Consider the following 20,568-nt stretch of genomic DNA (forward strand, 5'->3'; position numbering starts at 1 on the left):
CAGGCCAGACCCTTTTGGGGGCAGGGGTTACACCATTGTTACTGCCTTGCTGTGCTTTTCTTGAAAGCAATGGGGCTTTTTTCTACTCATAATTTTTTTTTTAAATCTTCTGGTTCCTTGAGTTACACCATAATGGAAAGTTTCAGCTCTTGCTTTAAATACTTTTCCCCTCCTCATGCTAAAAAGAGTATGGGCTCCATTAACAAATTATAACCACAATGACTTTAAATCCCATGGAGCTGTGTTCAGGGTCTGGTATGGGCTCCATTAACAAATAACTACAATGACTTTAAATCCCATGGAGCTGTGTTCAGGGTCTGTCTTTACAAACTGGATTTCAAAAGCAGGACTCTGGGGTGTGCTCAGAGCTTGCTGCTCCTGCCCTCACACCTTCAGAGCCCTTTGCGAATCCCCTCCAAACATTGAACACAGTGGGAAGAGTTTTTTGCTTTATAACTGGGACAGACAGAAATGTATAAGAAAATGCTGTTCCTTTACCTTCCTGCCCCCACACAGAAGGCTCTGAAACTGGCTCTCCACTGGCCCTAATGCTTCCCTCTGGAGTCTTGGGACAGTCACCAGCAGTGCTGCAGTCAGGTGTCAGCTGCTGGCTGGCCTGGCTGCTGCTGCCACCAGGCTCCCTTTGGTGGCTCCTTTTTCAGCAGGGAAGCAAAGCAGTAGGGCCCAGCCCTAACAAGGGGCAGTGTTTGCTTCTGTGTCACACATGCAGGCTTTGTGAAGGGGCTGGCAGGTCTGCCTCCTGCTCACAGCCCGTGGATAGTGAGGAAACAGCTCATGGCCAGTTAGCAAAGACTGACAACCCTGTTTGTTAGCAGTTTATTATTCTGCATTTATCTCCCTCTGCTGCCTTTTCTGTGCCTTCCCCTCGTGAGGTGGGTCTGCACTGAAGTGCCAATGATGTGAAGGGAGTCAGCAGAGGATGCTGCACAGCCAGGGGTACCTCACAGAGCTCCCCCTCCCCAGCCTCTCCTGGATGAAGCCAAATGTCCCATGTTCAGTTGACCTGGAAAGCAGATGCTAGGCTGGAGTTCACAATGGCCAATCATAATTATTTTTATTCCTCTTACAGAAAGTTTATTTTAAAAATAAAAGACACTATGTACAATTTCTAAAAGAGATCAAGCGCAGCAGGATAGCTTGTGATAAGTGACATTACCTTTTCAATCCTTTTTAGCAGCTCGGGTGGAGATGGGTCCTTTCCTCCCATTTCTTGCTTTCTGCTCTCATTTGTGGCATCACCATAGTTTTCCTCCAGCCTTTTAATCTTGTCCCTGCACTGGGAATACTAGCAAACAAAGAGCCTCAACAGTTATTTCTTCCCATCAAACTCATCCCCAGACCTTGGTCTGGAGACTTAAACAGACAAGGATTAGCCATTTAAACGAGCCATTTAAAAGTTTTCTTTTAAAAGAGAACTACAGTGTGACAGTTGCAGGACAGAGCAAACCCTGCTGTTTGACAGAAATTGAGTTCTAGGTGTTTCTCGGTGCTCAGGCTACCTTTTGTTTTTTATCCTCAGGAATACAATAGAAAGCTCTGCTTCCCTGCTGGTCGGTACTGAGGGTCTCATCCCTGCAGACATCCAAGTTTTCCACACTAACATTCCCAGGCATGTGTCCTGAAGTGACTCAGTGGTGACACTGAGCAATGAGGTACCCTTGGGACTCACAGAGGCAGGTGTTCCCTGACCTTTCCCATGTGAGACCTTCCCATGGAATAATACTTCCCAGAACATGCTACAGGGACATCCAGGCTCAGTGTAAATTTTCACTGAATGAGCGGCTGGGGCTGTTTTTTCATGTTTGGACTTGCAAGACTGAGAGTGGTGGGGCTGTGTGCTCTGAAGTGCACCTGGCTGGCTGTCAGTGAGCTGTCTGTGCTGACATAAATACCCAAATGTTAACCATCCACTGCAGGTGATGACTGATTAAGGAAATAAGTGGTCCCCAGCTCTCAAAGGTGTGAACAGTCACCAAAATATAAAGTAAATGTTTAGATGTTGCCAGGATGAGGTTTCTCACTGGAAGTTAACAAGTCATATTTAACTAGAAAAGAGAAAGCTGACAGATATTCTCAGGTGGCAGTGGAACGTTACCGGAACACTTAAAAACTTATTTTCCTAGTAAAAAAAGCACCACACAACTCACTCCTATACACTTTGTCTAAAAGCAGCTGAAGTAAAAACCTTAGATGAGTGTAATGAAAAATTTCCTTGGCAAACCATGACTCTGAATGTAGCTAGGTACTGAAAGTTACATTTTGCTAACAAATAGCTAAAACTCAAGCCCAAAAATAGACAGAATGGAAGAATGTAAAAGCAGGGCCAGCACAAACAGCAGGATGCAGCAATGCTTCCAGTGATCTTTTCTGTCTGGGGCCAAATTTCTCAACCACTAACTCAGGGGAAAATGCCTTGTTGGAGGCAGTGGTATCTTAATGAGATTAGGGGCAGCTCACCAAAGAGAATTTTGCAGTACTGAATAGTTAATTTAGAGAAGGACTATTGCAGCAAAACCACAGTCCAAAAACCATTAAAAACTTTCATGTTAAATGTAAATACTAGCAACATGAATTGGAAGTGATCAGTTGCAAGCCAATCCAAAAGCATCAAAGTGCATTTAGACATTACCATGCTATTCTGTGTCTGCTTAAGTAACATGACTACAGGCATCTTTCTTTTTTTTTTAACTAATTTGTAGTGTTTTCTTTGGAAAATACTATCTGAGTCACAAGAGATTCTATGTCTTAAAATTTTAAAAAATCCTTTTTCTCTTTCTTAGAGTGGGTTTATACAGGGGATAGGAAAAGACTGTAGAAAAGAGGCTTTTCTATGTTGGACTGTAATCAGTCAGGAGGAATTGTTGAAGGAGGGAACACATGTCTACATAAAGCAGCTGGTCTGAAAAAGTGGACATCAGGTTCTTATTTTGAAATCTCAGTGAAGATAGGTGAGGTATGTACAGCACTAAAAAAGGGCAAATGCAAGACCTATTTTAAAAAATGAGGGGTAGAGATGAAGATTTGGAACCATGATAACTTCTCTTTCTGAAGAATAAATCTGGAACACATAATTAAGTTTTCTTTGTAGGCATCAAGAAGATAAAAATGACAGGGATAACAGCCACCACAGGTGTGTTGAGTCATGCCAAAACAGATCAATGTCTACTATGATAATTCCACAGGTCTATGGATGACAAATAGTAGGTATCATAAATTTTGACATTTATATAGCTTCAACATATCATATGATAGTCTCATAAACAAACAACATAAATGGGTTATTGATTAAAATATACAGTAAATACCTCTTCTATAGAATGAGGTTAAGCTTAGAGAGACTCCAAGTATTTTTTGGAAAAGATTCAAATACAAAATTACCTTTCTCTGAAAAAAACGTCTGAACCATAAAGAAAATAGCAAATTAGAAAATGTAAGTAGTTACATGTAGGCAGGAAAAAATGCCTGTACAAAACCAGAATCGAATCAACTGGTTGGATGCCCTTTCTTTAAAAAAGGGTCTGGTTGTTACACACATTAACAAGAAGATGAATCACCTTGTCATGTGTCCAGAAAGGTGCCACCCTACCTGGATGCATAAGCAGGAAGGTGACCTGCAAGATGCCTGAATGAATCCTTTCACTCTCAGCCACAGGTACCAGACACTGCCCTTCAATACAAATAAAGACTATATTGCCAAAAATAAAAGAAATTCAGAAGAATGATCTAAGAAAAATCTGTAAGAGCTGATTGAAAGAAACAAGGTTGTGTAGCCTAGGAAAAGGATGGGAGAGGAACATGATTAACATCCTTCCAGTAACATGAAATGTTGCAGAAAAGAATGGTCCATTTGTAATGTCCCTGGAGGACAGAATACAAACCAATATTCTTACACCACAGCAAGAAAGATCTAGGCTAAAGCTCAAGAAAATTTTTCTACTGTTAAGGAAAGACTGGGATGGCTTGCTTGAGGAAACCTTTCTCAGTGGTGGCTTGAGAGCACAGCTTAGCCCTCTCAGGCAATCCAACGCTGCTGCGGGAGCAGATTGCTTAGATAAACTCTATATCTCTCTACTAGTCCCATTTATTCTATGATGTGGTGATATAGTCTGAAGATTTTAATGTATTAAAACCTGGACAAATGTTGTTGCCAAATGCCTCAAATAAACTGACAATCCTTGTATATTGCCTGAGCTCTAAGGCATGGAAGTCCCATCTACAGCACCATGACAGCTCAGCAGGTCTACGTGTTGAACTAATTAATGATTAATGCTAAGTATTTCTCATTGATGCATGAAGGTAGATTAGTTTTTATGGGTCACTTCAGCCAGCAGGAACAGTCCCTTGATGTGCAGTCCCAATTAAAAGTTACAGTTTTTTGCCCAGAGAAAACCACCCTACAGTCTCACCAGGTACTTTTTGTGTAAAGAAGTGCCTGTAAATATTTCTATTTTAAAATCTTTACCTTGATGTTAAAAAGCCTACCTAGTCCATGTTACTTGCACTTGCCTAGAAGAGGTCTGGTCTTACTTCAGACAATGGTATTTTTTAGCTTAACTCTTCACCAATGTTTTGTGGAAATAGGAAGCTTCTGATGAAAAGCATACAAGTGGAACATGCATCACTTTGATGATTAAGCAGCTCATGTGGAATGTAGGAGACCCAGGTGAAGTGTTTGTTCTTGCTGAACTGGCACACAGCCCTGATCTGGGCTTTTCCCCTTCCCAAGGGGCACTACAGCTGCTGAGATTATGGGTCAGTTTTTGCAGTCTGTAAATACTTCTGGTTTAAATTTTTTTCATTGATAATAATGAAAATACCTATTCCATGTTGCTAGCACTTGCTTCAAAGAGGTCTGGTATTGCTGAAGACAGAAGGAGGCAGGAAGGGTGGGAAAAGGGGAGGACAGAAGAGGCACAGGTGCAGGATTCAGCCTAATCCAGACAGTCTGTGACCGTGGTAACTGAACAGAAGCTGAGTCAGATTTCAACATGGGGTCCAATCTGTAATCACTACAAGAACCAACAGCGTGAATTTGGCAATCAACACCAAAATTCAGATTTGGGCTCAGTGTTTTTGTTTACATCATGGAGATAAAGTCAAACAATTTGAAACTGCTTCTCATTGGACTTAATTCCTAATGGCAGTGGGATTAAGAGTATTAACGATGAATGGTGGAGTATGAGGAGATGAATGAGTTAACAGGCAGTTTGAGCCATGTAATATTCAGTAATCACACTATGCAGTTAAATTGTAAAGGTTGATAACCAATTATTTGCTATTGTTCACTGGAAAACTCCTCACTTGGGACCATTTGTTAAGACTACTGCATGCATAATATCACAGCACTCTGTATTATCCTACTTTTTAATTTTATGTCAACATTGCAAAAACATTTAAAACACCTCCAACAATAGGCTCCCTTTAATAGTGATTTAAGTTTCACATGAGCTATCATCATAAAGGAGTAAAGTTGCAGGAACGTAGAACAGAAAAAGCAAAACTTCATTATTGATTCTGTCAGTTCACAAAAATCATCTGCATTTTGCTACTACTTGTATTTGACTCAGTGACTCTCAGTCTTAAATTTTAGATTTTAAATCTTACCTGAAAACTTCGGGGTCTTTTTAAGTTTTTTTCATTTAGTCTTTTTCTTTTTTTTTTCAATACTGCCACGGTTCATCATTTAAATCTGTGATGGCCTTGCAAAGGTCTTTGGGGCATGATTTGCATGAGGTATTAAAACATGTATTGTGATTTGTTCTTGTACAGAGCATGCAATTTCTTCAAAAGGCCAGAAGTGAGAGAATAGTGCAAGCACTATTAAACAGTGAGCCACAGCTCCCATTGATGCGAGTTTGAAAGGCAATGGTACAGCCCAATTTATGATTTTGTGCAGGCATTAACAGAGTATGTATGGGAAAAATTACCATGTGGAGATAAGGTCAAACGTAAATGAGCCATTTCAGAAAGCAAGGAAAGAATGTCCCAAGCACTGCAGTTTGTTAGCTGTTTAATGCTGTTTTGTAACTAGGACTAAAACTTACACTGTTTTTGCTCAGAAGAAAATATATGTGGATTATATCATTGTAGGCAGCAGAGTTTCCAGAGTAGGCTCAGAGTCAAGTGTGAATTGAGTTATTATTTTAGAAATTTGATGGTCTAAGTGTATCTCCCACCCGTCCACCTACTCCATCAATACAGTTTTAACAAATTTTATCTACAGTCTCATTTTTCCCCCATGACTCCCATTCTCCAGCTTAGTCATACTGACATTTCAGGCTGTGGGGTGGGTTAGCTGGAATTCCATACCCAGGAAACATTTGGCATGTGTGAAACAAAGACCATGAGCCAGTTACACATAAGCTAACATAAGTTACACATAGAAACTCACATATGTGAAGTTAAAAACGTACCAGTGTTTTGCTAGACAGCTGTATTACCAAATTCTCTGTTTTAACTAACCTTGTACGTCCAGATGTTTTTTCCTATGAAATCTTCTTAAATTTTAAAATACAGAATGATAGTAAAAAATGTTTCCTTTAACACCAACCTGTATCCGAAGTTTCGCCAGATGTGCATCCAGGGCATTCTTCACTGTAAGCTCTTTAAAACACAATTTAACCTCTCTTTTTTTCTCAACTAACTTCAGCTTCAGAAAGCTGATCTTTTCATCCATAACTTGCATCTTAGTATCTCCATTGCTACACAACGCCTCTTGCCTGTTTATTTTTTTATACAAAAAGCCTAGTTCTTCTTCTCGTTCTCTGAGCAAAAGATCACTGAAATACAACCAAAATTTAAAGATAATTTTTTTTAAAAATTAGTCTTATTCAGTATATTCTATTCAAGAACATAAGAAAGTTATCTTAAAAGAAAATCTGTGACGATGCATCAAGCTTTTCACAATTATCATTTTAATCTAATGACAGTATTTTAAATAAGCACCAAAATAATAGCAATGTGAAAATCAGAAAACAAAACCTGGGAAAGGTGACTCTTGTCTCTCAAATAATTTTTAAGGTCTTCTGACCTTCAACAGCAGAAAACCTTTAAAACTGGATTAAGATCAGAGAGATCTAGATAATCTGCATTTTTGCAGATGCCTTAACTGTGCACAATGCACAAACAGAGCAGGTGGCTACAAGTTCTCAAGGCATTCAGTAGCCAAGATGCCATATTTTTGGAATAATAATTCTGAAGCATGACCATGATCAGCAGTGAGGAACATCCACAAAATGCAAAGCAGCACTGGCAGTGCAGTGAGGGGGACTGGTCAGCGAAACATTGCAGTGCCACAGACCTTTAGCAATCCTAATGAGGAGTGCTCATAAGCTCAAAAATATTTTTGCTTCATGAATGTCAAAATTAAGCACTACCTTAGATCAAATTGACAAATGTACCTCTCATTTCGTTGCTCAATAGCCCTTTCATAATTTTTGTGTAGCTGTGAAATTTCCTCTTCAATGCATCTGGCTGCAGCGGTAAGTCTGTCAACATGCAAATACTTTTCCTTTTCTTTATTCTCTAGCATCTCTTGTTCAACTTTCTCATAATCCTTTTGGATCAACTCTTTCATTCTCTCATTCTTTTTAATCTTCAGATAGTTCTCCTGCAATTTTCTGTAACATAACAGAAATGTGGGAATATTTTTAGTTCTTTCAATTTGAAACCAATTTCAGCAATTAAAAGCAGAGCTGAAATGTATTTTTCAAGCACACAAGGGCTCCTCTATGTCTCTGCTTCACAGAAGCTTTACGAGAAGAAGAAAGACAGTCTGAGAGCAGATTTTTTTGCAAGTTCTTTCCAGCTTGAAAAGAACTGGATTCTGGCACAAGAAAAATGCTATACAGGGAGCATTGCACTACATCTTTTTTATTTTGTACTAGGTAGCCCAAGCAGCCATAAAAAATAAAGTTTAAGAGTATAGGCATAAACTCTGATGGAAAGTCGTAATGTGTAGAAAACCTGCCATTCTATTTAAATAAGGATATTTATTCTGTTGTTGCAACTCAAAGTTCTCCAAATCTATAGTTTACAAAACAGTGTGTCACAACATTAACACAAGAAAGGAAATTATTAGATTGCCTATTATTATTTCATATGCCCATTTGACAGATGAAAAAAGAAACCAAGACCTAATGGGAGGTTAGTGACAAGATCACATAAAAATAAAGAACAGATCTCATTATTTCCAGCATCCTTGTTGATCACTGGATGATGGCCCCTCATTTAAAAAACAGATTCTTGTCACCAAAGTATTTACTATCTCACAGCACAGAATTTAGAGTTATTGCATTTGATGTGTGGTATCACTTCTGGATCAAGACACAACTTTATCTACCCCAGGAAGATATTAATGTCAACGTACAAAAGAGGTGGTGAAAGGAGAAGCAAAGTCTCCTGTTAAAATACAGACCTGCAGATGAAATATCCTTCCCTCATGGGCTCCATCATTAAATTGCTGATTTGTTGCATACAGGGCAGGGAGTTGCTTTCTTTCATTTCCCCCACATGTATAACACTTTGAGTACCACAGGGTATTACTGAGTTTAATTAAATGTCTGTAAATCAAGTTGCAGACTGAAAGTATAACAGAATTGCAGAAATGCAATGTATTTTAAATATTTTCTGAAAATTTCTTGCCTTACTTGGACTGATACTCTGTCCTCCAAATTGCATGGGTTGCAGTGAAGTCAGTGGTACTGATGCTAAAGTCTATTACTGGGATTTAAAATATTTTTCATAAGCAAGAGAGTTACTGAAAATTCAATACCTCTGACTAGCTTTAACTCTAGTTTTGCAGAGACCAAAATATCTGTTGGATCTGTACCAAGTAGGGATATCAATAATAATATTTATATACTTCTGGTATCTACATAAAATTTATGTTGTTAGCCTTTTTTCTCCCTTCTTTCATCAACTGGGAAGGTCTCAAAATTTTTACAACAAAATGTCAGCTTGTACATCTTGACAAAATCACTTCAATCACTGGTTCTACCTCTTTTTTAGATGTCTCTAGCATGACTTTTGAAACTAAACTACTAGGAGATTCACAAAAAATACTTAGTGTATTCTTTGTCTGATTTAACAATTATTTGGCACCAAACAATGAAGTTTTTGGAAAATCAAGTTATTTTTAACTACTCAGTTTTGGTTTTCCTGTTTTGCTTACATAGCTGGCTATTCATTGTCTCCCTACTTGCCCAAGGACAGATTTCCAAGACATTGTAATTCCGTCTATATTGCAGAATTTCATTGCTAGGATGACAAAAAAATGGCAAAAAATATCCTCACTAAACAGTGGTCTAGGAAAAAAGAGTCATAAGTCACAAGTACCAGCTATTCTGCCTCATTATCTTTGCTGTGAATGTTTTTTGGAAATTGAAACCACATTTTATCTGAAATAAATGTTATGTAATAAAGTTCAGTGTGAGTTTGAACCAAAATCCCCAATTTGTTCTAATTTAATAATTAGCCATATTCCTAGCTAGTGACTCATTTAATAGTCCCATGCACCCCTTCATTAGGGAATCATATGTGTCAGACCTCTTTTTCTCTAAGGACAGTAAATATGAGTGCAATGGTGATGTTCATATTGAATGCAACAGCATGATAATGCAAAACCTGAGAGACCCAAGAACTCTGATATAAAGGATGAGAAATGAGAGAGCAGACAGACAAACTTCAAAATTACTTTCTGACAAGCAGTGATGCCCAAGCCATGTGGAGTGTTAGTGGGATAAGAAATTGGAACAGATCATGGAGGGGAGTTTCTAAATGGCTTTGTTTTATTCTGAGTTAAAAAGACAGGATAAAAACTATCAAGGATGATATAGGCATAATTGAAGATGGAATACATTCCCTCCTAAGATTTTTTCCAGTTTTAAATTTCTATAATTGTGAACTCCAGTGTACTTTACACTCACCTTTCTCTGGTCATAACAGCATCTCTTAAATTTTCTATATTATTTTCCAGCAGTTTTACCCTGTTTTCAACTTCTTTTGCTTTGCACTGAGCAATACGCATCAAATCTATACATTTATCCTTTTCAATTAATATAAGATCATACATCCTAATAAATCCTTGGAGCCTGAAGAAATGAGATGTGTGAAAGAAATAATTATTAGCATTTTATGCATGTGTTACTTGGATAAAAGTTGCTTTAGAAGACTTTTTTGAAATAATGTATTGTTATTATTTTCTTACTCTTTTTGGTTTTCTCTTTGCATCTTTTTACAGATGACTAGTTCACGATCCAGTCTTTTTAGTTCTTTAACAAGACTTTGGAGTTGAATCTGAAATTTAAATAAAATTTAGTAAGCACTTCAGATATACTAGAGAAATGTCTTCAGTGAAATTACCCAGAACAACAGTTAGATGAGAAAAAGACAGTGAGAGGACATTAGTATGAGAACTTCTTATTATAATGGAATGTTTTTATTATAACAACATAAAAAGCACAGTTTTTCTATTTATATTAAGCTTACAATTACTGTCAGTAAGGTAGATAGTTTGATGCTGCATCTTAAATGCTTGGTTCTCTGTATCTGGAGTTCCACCCTTTCAAGAACTTCTTCCTATTACAATCGAATGTTTTTATTATAACATAAAAAAGCACAGTTTTTCCATTTATATTAAGCTTACAATTACTATTAGTAAGGTAGATAATTTGATGCTGCATTTTAAATGCTTGGTTCTCTGTATCTGGAGTTCCACCCTTTCTACTGATCAGCCTGTCAAGTCCATCACTATATAATTATTTAGCATATGAACCACTGAAATTGTGTCTTTACAAATAAAACTTCTTTCTTACTCTATTCTGACTTTTAAGCATTCACTGATGTTTGAGCAGAATTGCATTCTGTTAAGTTTCTGGATCTTTTGATTCCAGTTGTGTTCAGTCCTCAACAGCCTGGGCCATCAATCTTAAACTGAGAGGCCTTTTCTCCTCTCCCACTGGCATCAGGAGGAGGAGATTGGTATTAGGGAAGACTGGTGGATGATGGGCTGCAATTTTGGGCTTGTCTATGTGTTCCTGAATTTGTATTACTTTGTTTTATTTATTTATGGACTGATTTTATTGAAGGCACAAAGCCTGACATGTTTGTTTATATTTACAAACAGAGTTTCCCAAGATGATGGAAGGGTAGCTTATCTAATTTATCTGATTACAGACATACATTTTGGAAACGTCAATACCTTGTTTCCATATAGCAATTTGGTATTTAGCAAATTCTGTATGACATCACAGCACATGTCATGCCAGAAAAATGCAGGCAGCAAATACAATGATTAGTCATAGGAAAAGTTTTCTTTCCCTCTTTCTCTAATCAATAATTATTATATTCAATATAATTATTTATGCTTTGAAATGTAACAGGAAAATAGAAATTTCTGCCTCACTTTGGAATGAGTAGTAGTTCCGTTTATCTTCTAATGTTTGTATATTTGTAAAATAAACCACACAATTTTACTTCTGGGAATCTCATGTAGTCTGCTATTCTGCCTCTTTCTTTCAAATTGTTCATTTTATCCCATGGTCTTGAAAGAAAATCACAGAATCTCAGAGTCACAGAACGTGCTGAGTTGGAAGGAACCCACAGGATCACAAGACCAACTCCTGGCCATGCACAGCACCATTCCCAGGAGTCACCCCATGTGCCCCAGAGCATTGTCCAAAAGCTCCTTGCACTCTGTCAGGCTGGCACTGTGACCACTGCCCTGGGGAGCTGTTCCAGTGCCAGCCACCCTCTGGGGGAAGAACCTTTTCCTAACACTGAACCTAAACCTCCCCCAACACAACTTCAGGCCACTCCCTCAGGTCCTGTCATTGTCACCACAGAGCAGAGATCAGTGCCTGCCCCTCCTCTTCCCCTCGTGAGGAAGTTGTAACTGAGTGAGGTCTCCCCTCCATCTCCTCCAGGCTGAACAGACCAAGTGACCTCAGCCACTGCTCACCCGGCTTCCCCTCAAATCCCTTCACCATCTTTGTCTCTCCTTTGGGCACTCCCTAAATGTCCTTTCAAATACCTTGTTTCAATTATGGAGTCATATTTTAACATACTGCACTGCACCACAAATTGCAATAAAACACCACAGTATTGTGAGTTTCCAGTGTTCTGGAACTTCAAAGCTAGGGTGGGAAATGAGTCCACAGGCTCCCCTCACTAGTAATTTAATTTCTCCCTATACCAGCTGGTAGTTTTGAACAGCCTTCCAAATATATAATTTTTTACCTTGGTTTTCTGAACATCCCTGCATTTCAGTTGCTTCTCATCAGCTCTGAGCCAAGTCAGACGTGTAAGTGTGGATAACTCATTTCTGCTTTTTTCCTGCTCTTTGAAAAGCAGTTGTTCTGCAGCAATGCATTCTTCTAACACGCGGGCATCCATATCTGATATCATTTCCTAGAGAAGATTAAATTTAAATCATAATGCAACAATGTATCAGTGTTGGCAAACCCAAAGTTGGAAATACTTTGGGTTTATCTGCAACGTAAACAAATATACAGACTACATGGATTTAAAACCATAATAAATTATTGCTTTAAAACACCATGCACCAATCCCTATAATAACATTTCAGAACATATTATCACCTAGGAGCATTTCTGTTCCTCAGTCTAACATCTTTCAGCTCTTGTCCATTGGTCAGAATGGATATTTATAGAATCTTTAAGTAAGTTCACTGTCAGGTCTTCAGCAGGAGGTGAATGGAAGCTTTCCAGGCTCCACTGGCTGCATGCCTGTCCATGGCACACAAGTTACATATCCCAAAGAATGACAGGCAGGTACTGGAAGGCATATGTATCCATATACAAGTAGATCCCCATTTGATAATGTGAATGAATTCAAACAAAACACACAAAGAAAATGGATATAAGGGTAAGAAGACAGGAGGTTTGACCTCAGAGGTACCAAGGAGGTATGTCTGAAATAGATTGCTTCTGATGAAGTCATTTATGTAGTGGCAAGTACTAAAGCTCTTGTAACACAGGTTTCTGCATTACCACACTCTGTATGGCTGTGCTGCATACAGACAGACATCCACAAATGACAGAACTGTGAAGATGAAAAACCTTAATGTACAAATGCCGAATTTTTATTGTTGAAACAAGACAGGGTTTCATATCCAAAGGAAATGTATAACAATATATTTTTAACTGCAGTGTCATCAACAACATTTAGAAAGACTTAAACTAGAAAGTAGATTTGCTTTCTACCTTCTAATATATGGCCAGTAATACCAGAAGTGTTTTTAAAAATGAAAGACAAGTGGGCTTTAAAACTGAAGAAATACTACTGCATTTTCTCTCCAGAAAGCTGCAGCTAGAAACTCCATTATTTTTTCTTCAAACAGTCCCTTTATTCTCATGATAGAAAACCAACTGTCAAAATGAAAAAAATATGAGAAAGCAGAATTCAGCACCTGTTCAGCTAAATCTCTCTTGAGCGTTTCAATCTCGTCCTGCAGTTCTTGTCGTCTTTCTAATAATACTGCATTGTTTTTTGAGTTAATTTCTGCCTACAAAAATAAACCAAGCACATAGTGATGCAAACAAAAAATGAGGAAAATTTAAACTGCAGATACTGTTAGAAGTAGCTACACAAATTAAGAAATTAAATTTCTCTCTTCTTGTAATTGCTAGTAGAAGAATGCTTAATTGCATAGAGTTCCTCAGCAAGTTACTGAAGTTTCTCAAATTTTTCTTTCAAGAACACTAAACTTCACATATTTAGATGGTTTACGGTTTTCAGCAACTAAATTGTCATTAAAAAACGTTAAACACATAGAGAATATATAAAAATATCACCTAAATTCACAGAGGATTTTCAGAGTGAAATTCTGAGCTTACTAAAGGGAAAAAAGAGTTCACATCTACATAGAATGAATATCACATCTTTTTCTTTTTGTCACTACAGCAGGATTTTCATTAGACTCTAGAAAGTCAAATCTAATAACACAAACATTTATGTATAAATTTTTCATGTACATTATGGGAAAATTCATTTATTCAATCAGATTTTAACCTAAGTATGTGAAGGAATATATTAAAAACACTATCTCTGATTAAAATATATCAGATCAATCTCACTACAACTACTTGCATGATTTAACTTGTAAGACAAAAAGCTGTACTAGCCTCACTGAACTTAACTTTTCTTGAAATTCTTTATGGTTATAAGAAAGCAAGAAAAAATGCATCAAGCTAACTAGGATGGCATATATTGCCTCTGTGTAATTGATGGGGACAAAAAATTTAGCAGGAACTGCTCTGATAGGAAAAGGGACATTAATTTTAAAATAAAAGAGGGACAATTAGATACAAGGAAGAATTGTGTTCAACAAGGGTAGTGAAACACTGGCCCAGGTTTCCCAGAGAGGTGGTTGATGCCCTCCCTGTCTCTGGAAACATTCAAAGCCCGATTGGACTGAGGTCTGACTAATCTGATCTAGGTAAAACTGTCCCTGCCTACTGCAGGGGCTTGGATCAAATAACCTTTAAAGGTCCCTTCCAACCTAAAAGAGTTTAATTTCAAATCTGTAATTCACATGGATGGGAAAAAATTACATTTAACAACCAGGAAGATATTCAAAGATAATACACACCACCGTGTATCTTGCTCAGATCTCAACCAGATGTTAGAGTTCACTATAAAAATCAATACTGATAGGTAGATATTTTGTTCTTGTTATTTTCACTTCCATGATAGTATTGTAAAATTAAATTCTGTTCACTTGTATTATGGCAAAGGGAAACAAGAGACACAGTACAGGTCAAAGTGTAGATTTACTTTAGTTGCAGCTGCCAGCTCTGACATTTGATTTGACTTAAGTTTACTAAAATGTTAGCAAAGCCTGTCCTAAGAAAGTTACTTTTGATCTTGTGTTGGGATCAAAAATAACTTTTCTGTAGAGCATATATTAGTTACCACTTCTGCTGTGTAAAAAGCTCATATAAACATCTTTAATCTGTTCAGGACTTTAATCCTAATGTTCACATAAGACAGGGCTAAACTTAGGCTGAACAGGACTTCTGTTCACATAAGACAGGGCTAAACTTAGGCACTTTTGGCTGTTTCTGCGTTGGCCTGAGCAAAGAGAAGGCCCACATGGAGAGGAGCAGCAGTTCTGCTCCAGGCTGGAGACAGCAGGACCAGCAGTTCTCTTTCACACACAATTTTGGTGTTTAGCAATAGCTGACCTTTCACAACTTACTAACGAGAAAAACACATTTGAAGGAAGTGTTCCTGTAATTTCCTTATTCTACAAACCAGTCATTCTGCACTTCGCATATGATTCAAAAGAAGACATTTGGGGAACCACGCTGATGTACTGCTGCTTCTGCAATCATATTTTTACACAAACAATTAATTCTTGTGATTTTTTTCGCTTTGGATCACAATGAATAAATGTAATTCTGGGGGTTTAAGTAGTTAAAGAAATTTTATCTACATAAAATACTGGTTTTTAAGTTTTGCTGGGTATTCCCAAGTCTTACAAATTAAAATTGTCCCAGTATAGCAAAAGCCAGGCAGAATCAAGTTGGCCACTTGACTCTTCCTTACTGCAGTACTGTATTTCAATGCAGAGGAGCAGTGATTTCACATTTGCTCTTCTAACAAAGCCAGGAAAGGAATCAGAGACACATGGGAGGATGGGCTAAAACAACTCTGTTGCTGTGGCTATTTGCATCAGAGTAGTGTCCTGCAGCTGCTGGAGTAAAACACTGATCAGAATTCCACTTCTGTCTCTCATGGCTTTCCTTTTCCCTTACTCCTCATGATGATGCTGTTTGTAACACACATACAAGGTCTTGTCCTTCCACAGGGTGAAGGAACTGGGCTAGGATGGGTTTGGATCCCACCCCAGGCTGTGAACTCTAACCACAGCTGCTGGTGAGTTATGGCATTGATTTTAGCATTACATGTTTTAAACAATTGTAGTTCTTCATCCAGGAACATTTCCTCAATGGGAACACAGGCAAAAATACCAACTCCCAGATTCTCTGAGATGATACTAAACAGAAACTCTTTAAGCTTTAAGATCAAAGTCTGGAATATGAGTCAGCCCTTTAATCATTATTTAAGGAAATTCAATCCAAAACTTTGTTGTGTAGCTCTAGAGCTTTCATCCCTTCTCCCAGGTGAGCTTATATTACTAGGTAATAAACATGTGAATTCAGGAGGAATTTCAAGGGAGACAAAAATATTGTTTAATAATATTAAATATTATCAAGTAATAATTTGAGTTGTTTAAATAGCAAAGCTAAGTATATATGAGTTTTGATATGTATAGCTATTTTTTAAAACGTTACAATTATCTAAGACTCTTTTCTGTCCTGAATTGCATAGAAGGACCAAGAAAAATTTGAAGGATAGTGTCAAGGTAAGAAACATCAAGTGATGTGAAAAAACATTCTCCTGACTAAACAAAATTAATTCTTTATTACTCAGAATCTAGACTGAGCAAGGAGCAAACATAGGAGAAAATATATATAGGAAAGAGAGAATGGAAGAACTTGTGATGAGAGAAAGAAAATATGAAAAAAAAATATAGACAAAGCAAATTTTTAAGAAATAATTGGAAGCAGAAAAGAAAGAAAGTGCCTTGAATACACAAGCAGAATAGTACTTCCCTTTAGAATTATCTAAGTAAAACAGAAAAGAGTAATGCATTATTGAAAGAGGAGTGGGTGAAATACTAAAGCAAGGAGGAAATGAGGAAGATGAAATAACAATCTTCTCCCCTTTTTCCTTTGTAGGACTGTCAAGAAATTTCATAGAAATATTTCTTACAAGAAAATTTACAATCTTTATGATCAATGCATTCATACAGACCTCTGATTTGAGTCTTTTATGCTTTGCCTTATCTCCTTCCAAGCAATCCCAAATCTCTTTCAGCTGTAACTCTATCTTTTTTAAACTTTTCAGTTCTTTATCTTTCTGTGTTTGATGGTGACTGAGAATATCTTGCTGATTTTTGTGCTCCAAGACACATTTATTTAAATTATTTTCCAGAATTTGTCTATATAGATAGACACAGAATTTTAGAAACAGGTAACTTAATCAAGAAATATACGTAAACAGGCACAACTATTTTAATGGTTTTTGAGTACCTCATTACTATGGCTCAGCAAGACAAACTTGTAAACTACTTACAAAAATTATCAGAAAGGTAGCAATTTTTAAAACTATAATCAATTATAATACCCTAATTATGTCAGTGAGGTCTCACAGTCTGTTCTAAATATGCTAAAAATAACAGCATATCTAGTACATATAGGAAGAAGAAAGCATTTTTTAGTATAAAGCAACATTTTGAAATAAGATGCCATGGGCCTGCAATAAAAAGCTTGAAAAGCAAAAACATTTCTGCTGAGCATATGGCCAGAATCACAACTATACGTCTCCCTCTGCAAAGGAGGAATCACTGGAAGCTTGCCTTCAACCTAACAGTTTATTTTACTTCACCAAGTAAATATAAAATTATAATTGAAGGGAATATTAAAGAGACAACCAATCCCCAGTGAAATTCAGGACTACATGAGGGAAGACATCTATGAGCCTCATTTGAAAACGAAAATGTTGACATACTTTATTCTTCAAATTACTTTCAGTGGGTTGCACAGGAAAGAAAATGTGTTCACTAAATGGAGAAACTCTCTAAAATATTTCACTTTTAAGAGCAAAATCTCATAGGATTTTATCAAATGCTTGTGCTTTTTGATGTTCTTTTTCAAGGCAGATCCTAGATTCCAGATTCCAAATTTTTATGTAAATATTTTGGAAATGAAAACCAAGCCTGATCATTTATAATTTGCACTGGTTGCAGCATAAAACGTGAAAATAGAAGCAACAGCAGAAAAAAAGAAATAAACTTTTGAGAATAAAGAATCATTCATTCTTTCCATATGGCTCATGTCTCTTACTCTAACCTGTCCGATAGGATGGCTAATTCCTTCTCTGCATTAATTTCTAGTAATTTTGTCAAATTAATGCATTCTCGTTCATTCTTTTGCATCAAAGTTTGTCTCTCATCCATTTCCTTCATTACATCTTTTTTTTCTTGCAAAATCTCTGCAGTCCTTTTTTCAGTGGCTTTCAGTGTTCTATTCAATTCTTCTATTTGGTCATTAAGGACTTCATTCTTCTTCTCTGCATCACTGTGGATATATTTTAACAAAGCAGTAAGGGTTAAATTTTCCACATGCATATTTAAAAGACGAAATGTAAGTTGTCAGTTTTTATGGACATACAAAATAACTTCACAACAATATATGTCAAATGTTTAAAATCAGACAGTGAAAACCTTCAAATTCCAATATAGTCCAACAAGAAAACTGCAGATAGCCATGGGGCTGACAGCTTAGCACCATGAAAATATTAGAAAGAGTTCTAGTAAATTGATCTCTGTCAACATTGCTACGTACAGGGGTGTGACATTTCTAAATATTCTTCCTGAGAACAGGGAACTCTGGTTAGTTTATTCTGTGATGTGACACAAATATAAAGACTCATTTAAACATTTCATTAATAGCAATCTGCACAATGTGGGTTTTAGAAATTGCTTCTCTGTAACACTATAGGGCAAACTTAGATTTATGACGGCAGAGTTGCATAAAGCAGAGTAGTGAGGAAAATGTAGAACAAAACCATCATACAAGTCTTAAACCTGAGACATTTAACAGTCAGTTTATGTGTTACAGATAGGGACTGGAAGCAGGAGACACAAACTTCAGTGTAACCCTGTGCATAAACAGGGTACAAAACCCTCCATTCATCTGGATGGCAACTGGACCGCTGGGATCTGCGAGTGACCTGGCTGAAACTGCACAGAGCTAATTTGATTTAACACTTAGAGAAAACAGCACATGCCATGCTTCAGAGGAGAAGAACCCCAGCTTCATGAGAGAAGAGAAAGAAAAGGCTGGCTGCTGGCTTGCATTTCCCCTTATGAAGTATTGGAGGCTGCAGCTCATGTCAGGACCCTACAGCAAAGCAGCTGTGACTCCACGGCTGGTACAGAAAGACTAAGGGAAAAGGGTACAGAAGGACTAAGGGTTTGTAGCTCAGGCCACACTGTCAGCTGTGGAATTGTTAGTTTAAATGTTGATCCTAATTTTAATCATAAACAACCATACTCAATCATTTCTATAACCAAGGGATAAGAAGAAGTCATACATATATATATATATATTTATGTATTCATGTATATAGAATTATTTGTTAAAACATACATTTTTTTCTGATTCAACTTCTCAGTTTCTTTTGCAAGTTGCTTTGGAACACCAAGGAGCCTAACTAGCTCAGCCTAGTAACAAAACAGAAAGGTTTGATTAATAGCCTCAAAAGCTGATGAGGTTTCATAGCAGTAATATTAATTTAGAACTGCTGTGAAAATTGGTAGGAAACATTTTTTAATTGCTGGAGTTTTTTCTAGAGAATTGTAGCTCCTACTTTTAAAACTAAACATTGATGTTTACAATTTCAGTGTATCTTCAAGATAAAAATTATGCTTGAACATTATTAATACATCTTACTATGATATTTATACCATAGAAACAAATAGACCCAGGTATGTTTTTAATTCTCAGTGTAAATCTGTATTAACTGTAATCTGAACAACCTAAAATAACACAACATAACTAAGATGTCTTTATAGAAACTACTTTTTAATCAAAACCATGACTCTCAGTATTTCCTGCAGGAGCAATAAGGATATGGCACAGCAGCATGTTTCATGCCTATGGGAAAATGGTCTAATATTTAATATAATGACATAATGAATTTGGAATGACAACATCCAGAAGATTTGCTGCTCCTTTGGGCAAAACATGGACCCGTACACACACATGCACACACACTCACAGATACATGGGCACAATTAATTCTGTGTTACTTTTAGATAAGTCTGCATCTCCTGAAGTCTTTTCATTTCTTCCTCATCTGTTAATATCATCTTTTCTTTGGATGAAACAGCTTCTTTTATTGAATCAATTTCTGCTTTCCTCTGGATTACCTCTTTGCTGAGCTCATCACAATTTTCTTTCAACTGTTGAAGTTTATCATCTTTCTTTAAAAATGAAGTAAAAAAGCAGATTAATTGTATTTCCCCCTTTATATTTTGCAGGCTTCTGATAACACAGAGTCACTAATACTGAATGATGATAACATTTTTAGTGACAAGATATGAAATGTAATTTTTTTACCAGAAGAGTGTTTCTTCTATCAATACTAACAGAATTTTATTTCCAACAATGCTACATACATTCCTCAGGATTTATGACTACAAATGTATTTTTCATGTTCACATCCTAGAACTAACAACCTGCAGCTACCTTTACATGCAGTATCCATTTGCTGAATATAGTAAATATTTTCTTGGGTAAACAAAATTCCAGATCTTTTCTGAATCAGTTATTTACTGCTTTCCCTAGTTATAAAAATTGAATGATCTAATAAAGCCTATAGATTCTATTTATTTTAAAATCTTTTTTCCATGTATTCTATTTAAAATAAACTCTAGAAATGCACATTGAGAAA

General features: G+C 36.8%; 1 protein-coding gene across 1 annotated transcript in view; it reads right to left on the bottom strand.

The window, feature by feature from the left end:
• The window catches only part of CCDC146 (coiled-coil domain containing 146), a 68,001-nt gene that overhangs the window by 3,107 nt on the left and 44,326 nt on the right, over window positions 1-20,568 (bottom strand). Inside the window, exons 7-17 of the mRNA XM_039723665.1 lie at window positions 19,925-20,098; window positions 19,263-19,336; window positions 17,961-18,188; window positions 16,864-17,050; window positions 13,451-13,546; window positions 12,259-12,429; window positions 10,229-10,317; window positions 9,948-10,112; window positions 7,422-7,640; window positions 6,572-6,800; window positions 1,178-1,306 (exon numbers count right to left, since the gene is read on the bottom strand). Coding sequence (XP_039579599.1) covers window positions 1,178-1,306; window positions 6,572-6,800; window positions 7,422-7,640; window positions 9,948-10,112; window positions 10,229-10,317; window positions 12,259-12,429; window positions 13,451-13,546; window positions 16,864-17,050; window positions 17,961-18,188; window positions 19,263-19,336; window positions 19,925-20,098 — 1,761 coding nt within the window. The remainder of the gene's footprint in view (window positions 1-1,177; window positions 1,307-6,571; window positions 6,801-7,421; window positions 7,641-9,947; window positions 10,113-10,228; window positions 10,318-12,258; window positions 12,430-13,450; window positions 13,547-16,863; window positions 17,051-17,960; window positions 18,189-19,262; window positions 19,337-19,924; window positions 20,099-20,568) is intronic.

The sequence above is a fragment of the Passer montanus genome, unplaced genomic scaffold (assembly GCF_014805655.1).
Source record: "Passer montanus isolate IOZ18808 unplaced genomic scaffold, ASM1480565v1 scaffold50, whole genome shotgun sequence".
Lineage (NCBI taxonomy): Eukaryota > Metazoa > Chordata > Aves > Passeriformes > Passeridae > Passer > Passer montanus.